This window comes from Stegostoma tigrinum, chromosome 8 (genome assembly GCF_030684315.1).
Source record: "Stegostoma tigrinum isolate sSteTig4 chromosome 8, sSteTig4.hap1, whole genome shotgun sequence".
Taxonomy (NCBI): Eukaryota; Metazoa; Chordata; class Chondrichthyes; order Orectolobiformes; family Stegostomatidae; genus Stegostoma; species Stegostoma tigrinum.
The window spans coordinates 103,195,411-103,209,179 of NC_081361.1; the positions used below are offsets into that span (position 1 = coordinate 103,195,411).

At 47.8% G+C, this 13,769-nt stretch overlaps 1 protein-coding gene across 5 annotated transcripts in view; it reads left to right on the forward strand.

The window, feature by feature from the left end:
* col11a1a (collagen, type XI, alpha 1a) overlaps window positions 1–13,769 on the forward strand; it is a 432,184-nt gene that overhangs the window by 339,692 nt on the left and 78,723 nt on the right. For all 5 annotated transcript variants that reach the window (XM_059648209.1, XM_059648208.1, XM_059648211.1 and 2 more), the window contains one exon: window positions 10,838–10,927. In XM_059648209.1, coding sequence (XP_059504192.1) covers window positions 10,838–10,927 — 90 coding nt within the window. The remainder of the gene's footprint in view (window positions 1–10,837; window positions 10,928–13,769) is intronic.

Here is a 13,769-nt window from a genome sequence, read left to right on the forward strand (position 1 = left end):
TGACGACTTAAATGTACCTAAAGTTGGCGAATCTACTACCGTTGCAGGCAAAGCGTTCCATTCCCTTACTACTCTCTGAGTAAAGAAACTACCTCTGACATCTGTCCTATATCTTTCACCCCTCAATTTAAAGCTATGCCCCCTCGTGCTCGCCGTCACCATCCTAGGAAAAAGGCTCTCCCAATCCACCCTATCTAACCCTCTGATTATTTTATATGTTTCAATTAAGCCACCTCTCAACCTTCTTCTCTCCAATGAAAACAGCCTCAAGTCACTCAGCCTTTCCTGGTAAGACCTTCCCTACATACCAGGCAACATCCTAGTAAATCTCCTCTGCACCCTTTCCAAAGCTTCCACATCCCTCTTATAATGCGGTGACCAGAACTGTACACAATACTCCAAGTGCGGCCAGTACAGATTCACCATAACCTCTTGGTTCCGGAACTCGATCCCTCTATTAATAAAAGCTAAAACACTGTATGCCTTCTTAACAGTCCTGTCAACCTGGGTGGCAACTTTCAAGGATCTGCGCACATGGACACCGAGATCTCTCTGCTCATCTACACTACTAAGAATCTTACCATTAGCCCTGTACTTTGCCTTCCGGTTACTCCTACCAAAGTGCATCACCTCACACTTGTCTGCATTAAACTCCATTTGCCACCTCTCAGCCCAGCTCTGCAGCTTATCTATGTCTCTCTGCAACCTACAGCATCCTTCGTCACCATCCACAACTCCACCGACCTTAGTGTCGTCTGCAAATTTACTAATCCATCCTTGTACGCCCTCATCCAGGTCATTTATAAAAATGAGAAACAGCAGTGGACCCAACACCGACCCTTGCAGTACACCACTAGTAACTGGTCTCCAGGATGAACATTTCCCACCAACTACCACCCTCTGTCTTCTTTCAGCAAGCCAATTTCCAATCCAAACTGCTATATCTCCCACAATTCCATTCCTCCGCATTTTGTAGCATAGCCTATTGTGGGGAACCTTATCGAACGCCTTACTGAAATCCATATACACCACATCAACCGGTTTACTCTCATCTACCTGTTTGGTCACCTTCTCAAAGAACTCAATAAGGTTTGTGAGGCACGACCTTCCCTTCACAAAACCATGCTGACTATCCCTAATCAATTTATTCTTTTCTAGATAATTATAAATGGTAGCACTTATAACCTTTTCCAACACTTTACCAACAACTGAGGTAAGGCTCACTGGTCTATACTTACCAGGGTTGTCTCTACTCCCCTTCTTGAACAGGGGAACCACATTTGCTATCCTCCAGTCATCTGGCACTATTCCTGTAGACAATGACGAGTTAAAGATCAATGCCAAAGGCTTGGCAATCTCCTCCCTGGCTTCCCAGAGGACCCGAGGATAAATCCCATCCGGCCAAGGGGACTTATCTATCTTCACCCTCTGTAGGATTTCTAATACCTCTTCCTTGTGAACCTCAATCCCACCTCGTCTGGTAGCCTGTATCTCAGCATTCTCCTTGATAACATTGTCCTTTTCTGGAGTGAATACTGTTGAAAACTATTCATTTAGTGCTTCCCCTATCTCATCTGACTCCACACACAACTTACCACTACTATCCTTGATTGGGCCTAATCTTACTTCCGTCATTCTTTTATTCCTTAAATACCTATAGACAGCCTTAGGGTTTACCCTGATCCTATCTGCCAACAACTTCTCATGTCTCCTCCTGGCTCTTCTGAGCTCTCTCTTTAGGTCTTTCCTGGCTACCTCATAGCCCTCAAGTGCCCTAACTGAGCCTTCACGTCTCATCCTAACATAAGCCTGCTTCTTCCTCTTGACCAGAGATTCCACCTCCTTCGTAAACCATGGCTCCCGCGCTCTACAGCTTCCTCCCTCCCTGACAGGTACATAGTTATATAGGACACACAGGAGCTTTTCCTTGAATAAGCTCCACATTTCTAATGTGCCCATCCCCTGCAGTTTCTTTCCCCATCCTATGGTCCCTGAATCTTACCTAATCTCATTGTAATTGCCTTTCCCCCAGCTATAACTCTAGCCCAGTGGTATACACCTATCCCTTTCCATCACTAAAGTAAACATAACAGAATTGTGATCGCTATCACCAAAGTGCTCACCTACTTCCAAATCTAACACCTGGCCAGGCTCATTACCTAGTACCAAATCTAATGTGGCTTCGCCCCTTGTTGGCCTATCTACATACTGTGTCAGGAAGCCCTCCTGCACACACTGGACAAAAACTGACCCATCTATAGTACTCGAACTGTAATGTTCCCAGTCAATATTTGGAAAGTTGAAGTCCCCCATGACAACTACCCTGTCTCTCTCACTCCTATCAAGAATCATCTTTGCTATCCTTTCCTCTACATCTCTGGAACTATTCGGAGGCCTATAGAATACTCCCAACAGGGTGACCTCTCCTTTCCTGTTTCTAACCTCAGCCCATACTACCTCAGTTGACGAGTCCCCAAACATCCTTTCTGCAATGTAATACTGTCCTTGACCAACAATGACACACCTCCGCCAGCTTTTACCATCTTCTCTGTTCTTACTGAAACATCTAAATCCCGGAACCTGCAACAACCATTCCTGTCCCTGCTCTATCCATGTCTCCGAAATGGCCACAACATCGAAATCCCAGGTACCAACCCATGCTGCAAGTTCACCCACCTTATTCCGGACGCTCCTGGCATTGAAGTAGACACACTTCAAACCAACTTCTTGCTTGCCGGTGCCTTTACACACAAACCTACCCCCCTTACAAATCTTCTCAAAACTCACTACCCCCCTTTAACTATTCAATCCCCAACCCCAAACTGTCCCAAGCCCCATCCCCCCAACTACTCAATCTGCCAAACTCGCCCACTGTGCAAATTCCCACCCAACACGGCCCCCCACCCCAGTCAGCTCTAAAACTCTAACCACCCAATTCTCCCAAATCCTACCCCCTCCTAACTTTCCAACAACACAAACTGCAAACTCTTCAAATGGAGCAGTTTTGAGGGGTCAAGTGGTCATTATCTACTGGTATCTTTTGAGTCATTGAGTCATACAGCACAGGCAAGGCCCTTCTGTCCATGGAGCCTGCACCAAACTACCTACTCCCATCTCCGTTTCCTGCACTAGTCCCTTGGCCTTCAATGTTATGACAGTTCAGTTGCTCATCTCAGTACTTTTTAAAAATTGTGAGGTTTCTTGCGCCAACTACCATCCCAGGCAGGGCATTCCAGAACATTCCCCCATTCTCTGGGTGAAAACAGTTTTCCTCAAATCCCTTCTAAACCTCTTGCCTTTCACTTTAAAATTACATCCCATTATTGTTGACCTTTCAACTAAGGGGAACAGCTGCTCTCTTTCCACCCTGTTCATGCCCCATATGGTCTTATACCCCTCTATCAGGTCCACCCTCAGCACTCTCTGCTCCAAAGTAAACAATGTGAGCTTATCCAGCCTCTCTCTGTTGCTAAGATGCTCCATCCCAGGCAACATCCTGGTGAATCTCCCTCTGTTCCCCTCCAGTACAAACACATCCTTTCTATAATGTGGGGATTGGAACTGTAGACAGTATTCCAGCTGTTGGCTAACCAAATCCCTGTACAGCTCCAACATCACCTCCTTACTCCTGCACTGCACTCCATCCTCCCATCAATACGCAGAGCAACACAGCCCACCATATTTAAGCTGTCAGCCCCCCTGAAAATCCAGCACATTTGGATCGAGGCATCTTTATTACTGCCCCACAATCCTCTTGGATTGAAGGCCAAGCTTTTTCTAAATTCCTGGGATGTGGATACCGCTGGCTGGGCTCAGCGTTTACACCCCGTCCCTAGTTGCCCCTTGAGAAGGTGGGATGAGCTGCCTTCTTGAACCATTGCAGTCTACGTGCTGTGGGTTGACCCTTAGAGAGGGAATTCCAGGATTTAGAGCCAGCGACAGTGAAGGAACGGCAATACATTTCCAAGTCAGGATGGTGAGTGTCTTGGAAGTGTCACTGTTCCCATGTATCTGCTGTCCTTGTGCTTCTAACTGGAAGTGGCCGTGGGTTTGGAAGTGCCATCTGAGGATATTTGGTGAATAGACAGTACAAACTGAGTGTCAGGGGTGGAGGGAGTGGGTGCTTGTGGATGTGGTGCCAATCAAGCGGCTGCTTTGTCCTGGATGGTGTTGGGCTTCTTGAGTGTTGTTGGGGCTGCCCCCATCCAGGCAAGTGGGGAGTATTCCATCACACTCCTGACTTGTGCCTTGTAGATGGTGGGACAGGCTCTGGGGAGTCAGGGGGTGAGTTACTCACCATAGTATTCCCAGCTTCAGGCCCGCTCCTGTAGCCGCTGTGTTTATGTGGCAAATCCAGTTGAGTTTCTGGTCAGTAGTAATCCCCAGGAAGTTGATAGTGGCGGAATCACTGATGGTAACACCATTAAATGCCAAGGGAAGGTGATTAGATTTTCTCTTCTCTTTATTTATTCATGGGTGGATGTCGTTGGCGTCGGCGGCATCTACAGCCCATCCCTAATTACCCAGTGGGCAGCTCATAGCCAACCACATGGCTGTGGGCCTGGAGTCACATGTAGGCCAGACCAGGTAAGGAGGGTAGTTTCCTTCCCTAAAGGACAGTAGTGAACCAGACGATTTTTCCCAACAATCAATAATGGATTCATGGTCATAATTAGATTCTTAATTCCAGATATTTATTGAATTCAAATTCCACCATCTGCCGTGGCAGGATTCGAACCTGGGTCCCCGGAACATTATCTGGGTGCCTGGATTAACAGTCCAGTGATAATTGCACTCGGCCATCACCTCCCTCCTTTTACTTCTTGGCGATAGTAATTTCGCTGCATTTTATAAGGCGTGAATGTTGCTTGTCAGGCCAAATCTGGATATTGTCCAGATGTTGTTGCATTTAAACATGAATTGTTTCAGCACCTAAGGAGTTGCAAATGGTGCTGAACATGATATTTGCTGTACCTGCGTGCTAACTCTCGGGTCCTTGTACAAATACACCTGTAATTCTATGAATGTCAATTTTTACAAGCTTCACACTTTAAAAAATACTTGCCTTTTCTATCCTTATGATATCACATCCCCCTGTTAAAATCTATTTGCCCACTCACTGATGCTCTCAGTATCTCTTTGCACCGTCTCTGTGTGCTGCCCACAGCTTATCTTTCCAACCAGCTTTGTGTTAACAGTAAACATCAATACATTACCCTCGGTCTCTTCATTTCGATAATCAATATCGATCGGAAATAGCCGAGGTCCCAGCACTGATCCCTGTCACACTCCAGTCCTCACATCCAGACAATTTCAAAATGCCCCCTTTATTCACGCTCTCTGCTTTCTGTCTGGTAACCAGTCACAGTCATGACCAAACTCCTATTACTTGGTTCCCCCCCTCCAATATGTAATCACCAAGCTGTTGGGGTTCACCAGGAGTGTGCCTCCTCTGTCGCGGGGGGTGGGGTGGGGGGGAGGCACGAATACAAGTCAGGAACCACACGACACCAGGTTATAGTCCAACAGGCTTATTTGAAACCACAAGCTTTTCGTGCACTGACCGAGTCACTTCACCTGATGAAGGGGCAGCGCTGCAAAAGTTTGTGATTTTAAATAAACCTGTTGGACTATACCCTGGTGTCATGTGACTTCTGACCGTGAGTGCCCCAGTCCAACAGCGGCACCTCCACATCATGGAGTTATTCGCCAGTGAATAGTCCATGATGTTTCCACCTTGAAAGTGAGACCAGGTTTCGTGCAGCAGGGAATAACCCCTGGGCTCCCAGCCAATGTCCATCCCTGAAACAACAGCAGGGAAATTACAGATTGTTTCCAATTCATTTTGGGATCCTGCTTTGTAAATGGTAATGGAATACCAATGATCTGTGGTGCTGATACAGTGAAGCAGAAAGCTCCTTGGGATGTGGAGAGACTGCAGGAGCTGGGATTGTTCTCCTGAGAGCAGAGAAGGTTCAGGGCAATCTATTTCCACAAACTGGATACACAGTCCTGAGGCTAGAGCAGCTGGTGGAGTGTACATTCAATTCATCAATCTGAAGTTTAGAAAATAATCTCTGAGATGGCGACCATAAAATTATTGGATTGTCATTAAGAAAAGTGCCCACCTGGTTCATTATAGTCCCTTAGGGAGGCAGATCTACCAACTTTATCTGGTTTGGACTACGCATGACTCCAGTCCCACAGCAATGAGGTTGCTCACAAATGGCCAAGCCAGACAATTCTGTTCAATCTGAGAAGCCTGCTCACTGCCATATCCTCGAATCCCATTCAGGAGGGACAGTGATGGGTCTGACCATTGGTCATCTATAAATCTCATAAATAAATTACAAAAGGACTGATGAGTCAGAATGCTGGAATCATACAGTGTTGAGGAGGCCCTTCAGCCCATCCAGTCTGCACCAATGGGTGAGAAACACCTGACTTTCTACCTGATCCTGTTTCCCCACCTCGAAAGTTCTGACGAAGTCAGTGTCAGGGAAGCTGCGAAGATGCGAGTCATTGCGAATGAAATTGTTTTATTGTGAGCAGTGCTGAGGGCCACTGTTTCTCACCTGCCTTGAATTGCCCTTGGAAAGGGGGTGGAGGGGGCAGCATAGTGTCTGTTATTGTCTGACACGAGGGCGAAGGCAGGGTCTGAGCCGTCCTGTCAAGCTGATGCTCAGTCTATCAGTCTGTTTGAAAATCTCAGCCCGTTGCTGGGCTCAGGAAGTGCTGAGGAATTAATGACAATGTTTTATGACTGGAGGCACATGGTGAGCTGGTTTCTTTGTGAAAGGACATTGGGGAATAAATCATATTTTTACCACAATCTGACAATTTCACGGTCACTTTTACTGACGGTATAATTTATTAACTTTTTAAAACTCAGATGAATTTTTCATATTGCCCCAGGACATGGTATAATATCAGTTTCTCCAGATAGTAATCCCATTGGCTCAAACATTTCTAAAGACATTTGGTGCAATTGGATGCAAACAAAATAGTGAGAATGTTATTAGGTCTCCTTGAAGACAAGACTATTAAACGCTGCACAGGCACAAACTGCATTTAGGTAGTGCTAACACTGTCAGAAACTGGCCTGCGGCAGATTAAAGTGAATGGACTGAGACAGGAATGGGATCCTATCCTGAGTCAGTCAGGGGACTGATCATGAAATGGGCAGAGAGCTTGGGAGGCAGAGCAACTGAAGCAGGAATTTCAAGAATTAGGTCTGAGGAATCTGAATGTGTGGTCAACTATGGTGGATTAATAAAATATGTACAAGAGACTGGAATAGAAGGAGTACAGTGATCTCAGAACCAGCGAGTCAGGGGTCAGAAGTGAGTGTGGTGGCTTATTCAGGGGAAGGCACTAGGGAAGCTGCAAGGTCAGTGGTGGATAAATGTCCCAGACCAGATGGACTACATCCCAGGGATTCTGAAGGGGATACCTGAGGAGATTGTGGAGGCATTGGTGGTGATCTTTCAGGAATCATTGGAGTCAGGGAGGGTCCCAGAGGACTGGAAAGTGGCTAAAGTAACACCCCCCTGTTTAAGGAGAGAGGGAGGCAAAAGACAGGAAACTATAGGGTGGATAGCCTGACATCGATTGTGACTTTAGAGTCCGTTATTAAGGATGGGATTATGGAGAACCTGGTAGTGCATGGTAAAATAGGGCTGAGTCAACATGAGTTTGTCAAGAGGAGGTCGTTTAAGGTTCTTGTTAAAATTCTTTGAGGAGGCCATGCACAAGTTAGACAAAGGAGAGCCAGTCGATGTGATCTGTTTGGATTTCCAAAAGACTTTTGATAAGGTGCTGCACAGGAGGCTGCTAAATAAGAAGAACCCATGGTGTTAGGGCAAGGTATTGGCATGGATAAAGGATTGGCTGACTGGCAGAAGGCAGAGGGTGGGGATATAGGGGTGTTTTCCAGGATGGCAGTGAGTGGAGTTCTGTCGTGGTCCATTTTGGGACATTAAAACATTAACAATCTGGGCAAAGGAACTGAGAGCATTATTGCTAGGTTTGTAGATGACAAAAAGATAGATCAAGTGTTAGGTAGCATTGAGGGGCCACTCTAGAAGGACTTGGCCAAGTTAGGAGAGCGGGGAAAGAAGCAGCAGATGGGATACAATGTGGGAAGGCACGAGGTTACACAAGCACGGACAATTTTCTAAATCAGGAAAGGCTTTTGAAACCTGAAGCACAAAGGGGCTTAGGAATCACAGTTCAGGATTCTCTCAGGTTAACACAGTTTCAGTTGGCAGTTTGGAAGGCAATTGCAATGTTTGAATTCATTTCAAGAGGGTTAGAATTTTGGAAAAGCATACAAGGGCAGGACTTATGCACTGAATGGTAGGGCCCTGGGTCATGTTGTAGAACACAGAGACCCAGGAGCTCAGGTACATAATTCTTTGAAATTTGCTTCACAGGTAGACATGCTGGTTAAAAAGGTGTTTAACACATTTGCCATCATTGCTCAGAGCACTGAGTACAGGAGTTGGGATGCCATACTGAGGTTGTGCAAGACCGTGGCCAATCCTCTGTACTGAGTACTGTGTACAGTTCAGATCACCCTGGTACAGGAAGATTATTATTACATGAGAGAGGGCTTAAAGAAGAACAAAGAACAAAGAAACCTACAGCACAGGAACAGGCCCTTTGGAACTCCAAGCCTGCGCCAATCAAGATCCTCTGTCTAACCTGTCATCTATTTTCTAACGGTCTGTGTCCATTTGCTCCCTGCCCATCCATGTACCTGTCCAGATATATCTTAAAAGACACTAACGTGTCTGCGTCTCCCACCTCCGCTGGCAACGCGTTCCAGGCGCCCACCACCCTCTGTGTAAAGAACTTTCCACGCATATCTCCCTTAAACTTTCCTCCTCTCACTTTGAACTCATGACCCCTAGTAATTGAGTCCCCCACTCTGGGAAAAAGCTTCTTGCTATCCACCCTGTCTATACCCCTCATGATTTTGTAGACCTCAATCAGGTCCTCCCTCAATCTCCGTCTTTCTAATGAAAATAATCCTAATCTACTCAACCTCTCTTCATAGCTGGCACCCTCCATACCAGGCAACATCCTGGTGAACCTCCTCTGCACCGTCTCCAAAGCATCCACATCCTTTTGGTAATGTGGTGACCAGAACTGTACACAGTACTCTAAATGTGGTTTAGGAGAGATTGAACAGGATGTTTCCAAGGATGGAGGGTTTGAGTTATAAGAATAATTTGGATAAGCTAGGACTCAGTTCATAGGAGTCTGAGGGGGTGACCCTATAGAGGTTTATAAAATCATGAGGGGCATGGATAAGGTAAACAGCATGGTCTTTTCCCCAGGGGAGGGGGAGTTCAACACCAGAGGCATATGTTTAAGGTGAAAGTGAAAAGTTTGGCAAAGGACATGGAGGGAACTTTTTTATACAGACAGTGGCTCACGTGTGGGACTGAACTGCCAAAGAAAGCGGTAGATGCAGGATCAGTTACAATATTTAAAAGAAATTTGGATAATTACATGAACAGGAAAGATTTGGAGCGAAATGCCCCAAGTGTACGCAGGTGGGGCTGGTTTAGTTTGGGAACATGGGCGAGCATGGACCGTTTGGACCGAAAGGCCTGTTTCTGTGCTGTATGACTCTATGATGCAATGTCCTGCATTTGAAATACTGTCAGCAGTTTTGGGCCGAGTATCCAAGGAAAGATGTGCTGGCATTGGAGGGAATCCTGACGAAGCTTTCAAGAATTGATCCCAGGATATTACAGGGATATGGCGGGGTACAGGAGCCGGAGGAGGTGACAGAGATAGGGAGGGGGTGTAGGGGCTGGAGGAGGTTACAGAGATAGGGAGGGGGTGTAGGGGCTGGAGGAGGTTACAGAGATAGGGAGGGGTTGTAGGGGTTGGAGGAGGTTACAGAGATAGGGAGGGGGTGTAGGGGCTGGAGGCGGTTACAGAGATAGGGAGGGGGTGTAGGGGCTGGAGGAGGTTACAGAGATAGGGAGGGGTGCAGGGGGCAGGAGGAGGTTACAGCGATAGGGAGGGGGTGTAGGGGCTGGAGGAGGTTACAGAGATAGGGAGGGGGTGTAGGGGCTGGAGGGGGTTACAGAGATAGGGAGGGGTGTAGGGGCTGGAGGGGGTTACAGAGATAGGGAGAGGGTGTAGGGGCTGGAGGAGGTTACAGAGATAGGGACGGGGTGTAGGGGCTGGAGGAGGTTACAGAGATAGGGAGGGGTGTAGGGGGCAGGAGGAGGTTACAGCGATAAGGAGGGGGTGTAGGGGCTGGAAGAGGTTACAGAGATAGGGAGGGGTTGTAGGGGCTGGAGGAGGTTACAGAGATAGGGAGGGGTGTAGCGGCTGGAGGGGGTTACAGAGATAGGGAGAGGGTGTAGGGGCTGGAGGAGGTTACAGAGATAGGGAGGGGATGTAGGGGCAGGAGGAGGTTACAGAGATAGGGAGGGGGTGCAGGGGCTGGAGGAGGTTACAGAGATAGGGAGGGGGTGCAGGGGCTGGAGGAGGTTACAGAGATAGGGAGGGGTGTAGGGGGCTGGAGGAGGTTACAGAGATAGGGAGGGGGTGCAGGGGCTGGAGGAGGTTACAGAGATAGGGAGGGGTGTCGGGGCTGGAGGAGGTTAGAGAAATAGGGAGGGGGTGTAGGAGCTGGAGGATGTTACAGAGATAGGGAGGGGGTGTAGGTTCTGGAGGAGGTTAGAGAAATACAGTTAGCTGAAATTCAATTCTGCCTCCCAATACTGTGTATTGGCCTGACATTTCTTGTGTTGTTTGTTGATATATTTTCAATCTCTTGCTGTAATACTGTTTCCCATTTCCATTGCAGGGTGACCCTGGGCCCACAGGTGTAGCTGGAAAGGATGGTCCCCCAGGTCTCCGTGGCTTCCCTGGAGAGAGAGGCCTTGCTGGAGCAATGGTAAAGTTAACTCTCTGGTTTGTAAATGGTACAGCAGCCTCATAGGGTTGAATGGCCTTCTCCTGCTCTTTCTGTTTCCCAATGCTCATTGTAATCAAAATCAGAAACAGAGAAAACGGTGAGAGGAACAGGGAGAGACTTCAAAAGGTTGCAGGAATGGAAGGGTAAGTAGCAGATAGTTTCCTGCAGAGAGATGCCTGAAGCGATTGGTTTCAGAGCCAAGATCAGAGACAGGCAATATAAGTAAGGACACAATCCTAATGGATGAGCAGGAGCAGAAATTTAAAGAGTTTATGAAGTTAAATTCCACTTAAATAGCACATAGCAAAGAGTTCAGGACAGAGGTCATGTTATTTTCAAGGCTGTGAGAGACAGAATTTTAATCAGATAGAGAATCAGTTTTGGGGGGAAAGGCAGAAAGATGGAGTTGAGGATTATTAGACCACCGATGATTTCATTGAATTGTAAAGCAGACTCGATGGGCTAAATGGCCTACTTTTGCTCCTCCACCTTTTGGTGTTAATATTTTAGTTTAGATTCCCTACAGTGTGGAAACAGGCCCTTCAGCACAACAAATCCACACCGCCCCTTGCAGCATCCCACCCAAACCCATCCCCCTATAACCCACACACCCCTGAACACTACGGGTAATTTAGCATGGCTAATCCACCTAGCCTGCACATCTTTGGACTGTGGGAGGAAACCGGAGCACCCAGAGGAAACCCACACAGACACGGGGAGAATGTGCAAACTCCACACAGACAGTTACCAGAGAGTGGAATCGAACCCGGGTCCCTGGTGCTGTGAGGCTGCAGTGCTAACCACTGAGACACCGTGCCACCCAGAACAGGAAATATATTGAAAAGACCCTTAATGAAACAGGTGACATTCTTAGCTGTGTCAATCAGCATTCTGAATTCAGCAGTTCAGAGATATACTAAACGCTTACAAAACACCACATTAGACCACATTGGGAGGATTGAGTCCCTTTGGAAGGATGTCTGCATCTTAGAGAGGGTGTGGAGGAGATTTACTGGAATCTGATCAGGGAGGAGGGACTCCAATGCATGTGGAGAGATGGAAAAACCTGGAATTGTTCTCCTCAGAGCACAGAAGGCTCTGAGGGATTTACTCAAGGTGTTCAAGATCATGGAGAGAGAGGGGAAGTCAGGGGAAGTGCTCATAGCATCTGGAATGTATGAGCGAAAAAGGTGGTGGATTCATTAATTCTTTCCAAAAGGTCAATGGGGTTATGTTGAACTGAAGAACTAATCCGGGTTAAGGCCAGGACCAGGGAAGCAGTGATGACTGTATGGGAACAGATTGCATGACAATAGAGACTGTGTTGTGTTCATCTGGCAGAATCCCACTGCCATCCGATCGGATTGTGGAGATTCCTCAGCTGGCCACAGAGCTCGAACCCATGAAGACTGAACCCATAGTTGGGGACTCACTCTGATTGGACCAACAGAGCAATGCCACACAGCTATTCCACCACACCCTCCCCCCGCCACCCCCCCCTCCCCCAACCTCAGCGTGAGCAGCAGTATAACTCTGGTCTTCAGGCAGTGACTACAGGTCACATTGAGTCACAGTGTGAAAGACGGAATGTCAGGAAACTGCCATTTCTCCAACAAAAACAGAAGTTGCTGGAAAAGCTCAGCAGGTCTGGCAGCATCTGTAGAGGAGAAAATAGTTAATGTTTCGGATCTGGTGACCCTTCCTCAGAACTGATGGTGGCTGGGAAAACGTCAGTTGAAATGCAGAAAATAGGGAGGTGGTTGGGGTAGGGAGTAAACAATAGGATAGAGAAAGACAGTTGGACAGACAAAGGAGTTGCTAACGATCAGGCTGGGAGGGTGAATACTTGTTAATGGGGACTGTTAGTGACTAACAACAGGGGATGTGTAGTAGCAGGCTATGTGGTAACAAGGCCTGGTGTGTGGGGCCGGGGGGCTGGGTCATGGGAGAATTTAGGCCCAAAAATTATTGAACTCAACATCGAGTCCAGAGGGCTGTCGGGTCCCCAAGCAGAAAATGAGGTGTTGTTCCTCCAGCTTGCTATGGGCTTCACTGGAACACTGCAGCAAGCCAGAGACAGAGATGTTGCCCAGGGAGCAGGGTGGTGCATTGAAGTGGCAGGCAACTGATAGCTCAGGGTCTTTTTTTGCGAGCAGAGTGTAGATGTTCTGCGAAGCGGTCGCCAAACCTACGCTTCTTCTCCCCAATGTAGAGAAGGCCACATTGTCAGCAGCGAATGCAATAGACTAGATTCATGTAAGTGTAGGTGAAGTGTTGCTTCGCCTAGAAGGTATGTTTGGGCCCTTGGATACTGGGGAGGGGGGAGCTAAATGGGCAGGTATTGCACCTTCGCTGGTTACAGAGGAAGGTGCCGTAGGGCTGTGGGGAGGTCTTGGGGGCAAAGGAAGCATGAACCAGGGCGTTCCAGAGGGAATGGTCCCTGTGGCAGGTGGACAAGGGAAGGGATGGGAATAAGTGTCTGGTGGTGGCACCTCACTGGAGGTGGGGAAATGGCGTCTGATGATCTTCTGGATGTGGTGCCGGTGGGATGGTAGGTGAGGATAAGGGGAACCCTATCGCTGTTGCGGGGGGAAGGAGAAGGGGAGAGGCCGGAAGCGTGGGAGATGGGTCAGACCCGATTGAGAGCTAAATCCGCAACGGAGCTGGGGAATCATCGGGTGAGGAAGAATATGGACATTTCGGAGGCTCCCTTGTCGAAGTTGGCCTCATCTGAGCATCTGCCATTTCTCCAACATCGCTCCAGTCAGCAGTATAACTCCAGCTCAAGGCCAGCAGTATAACTGCTCGTTAAACTCTTCCA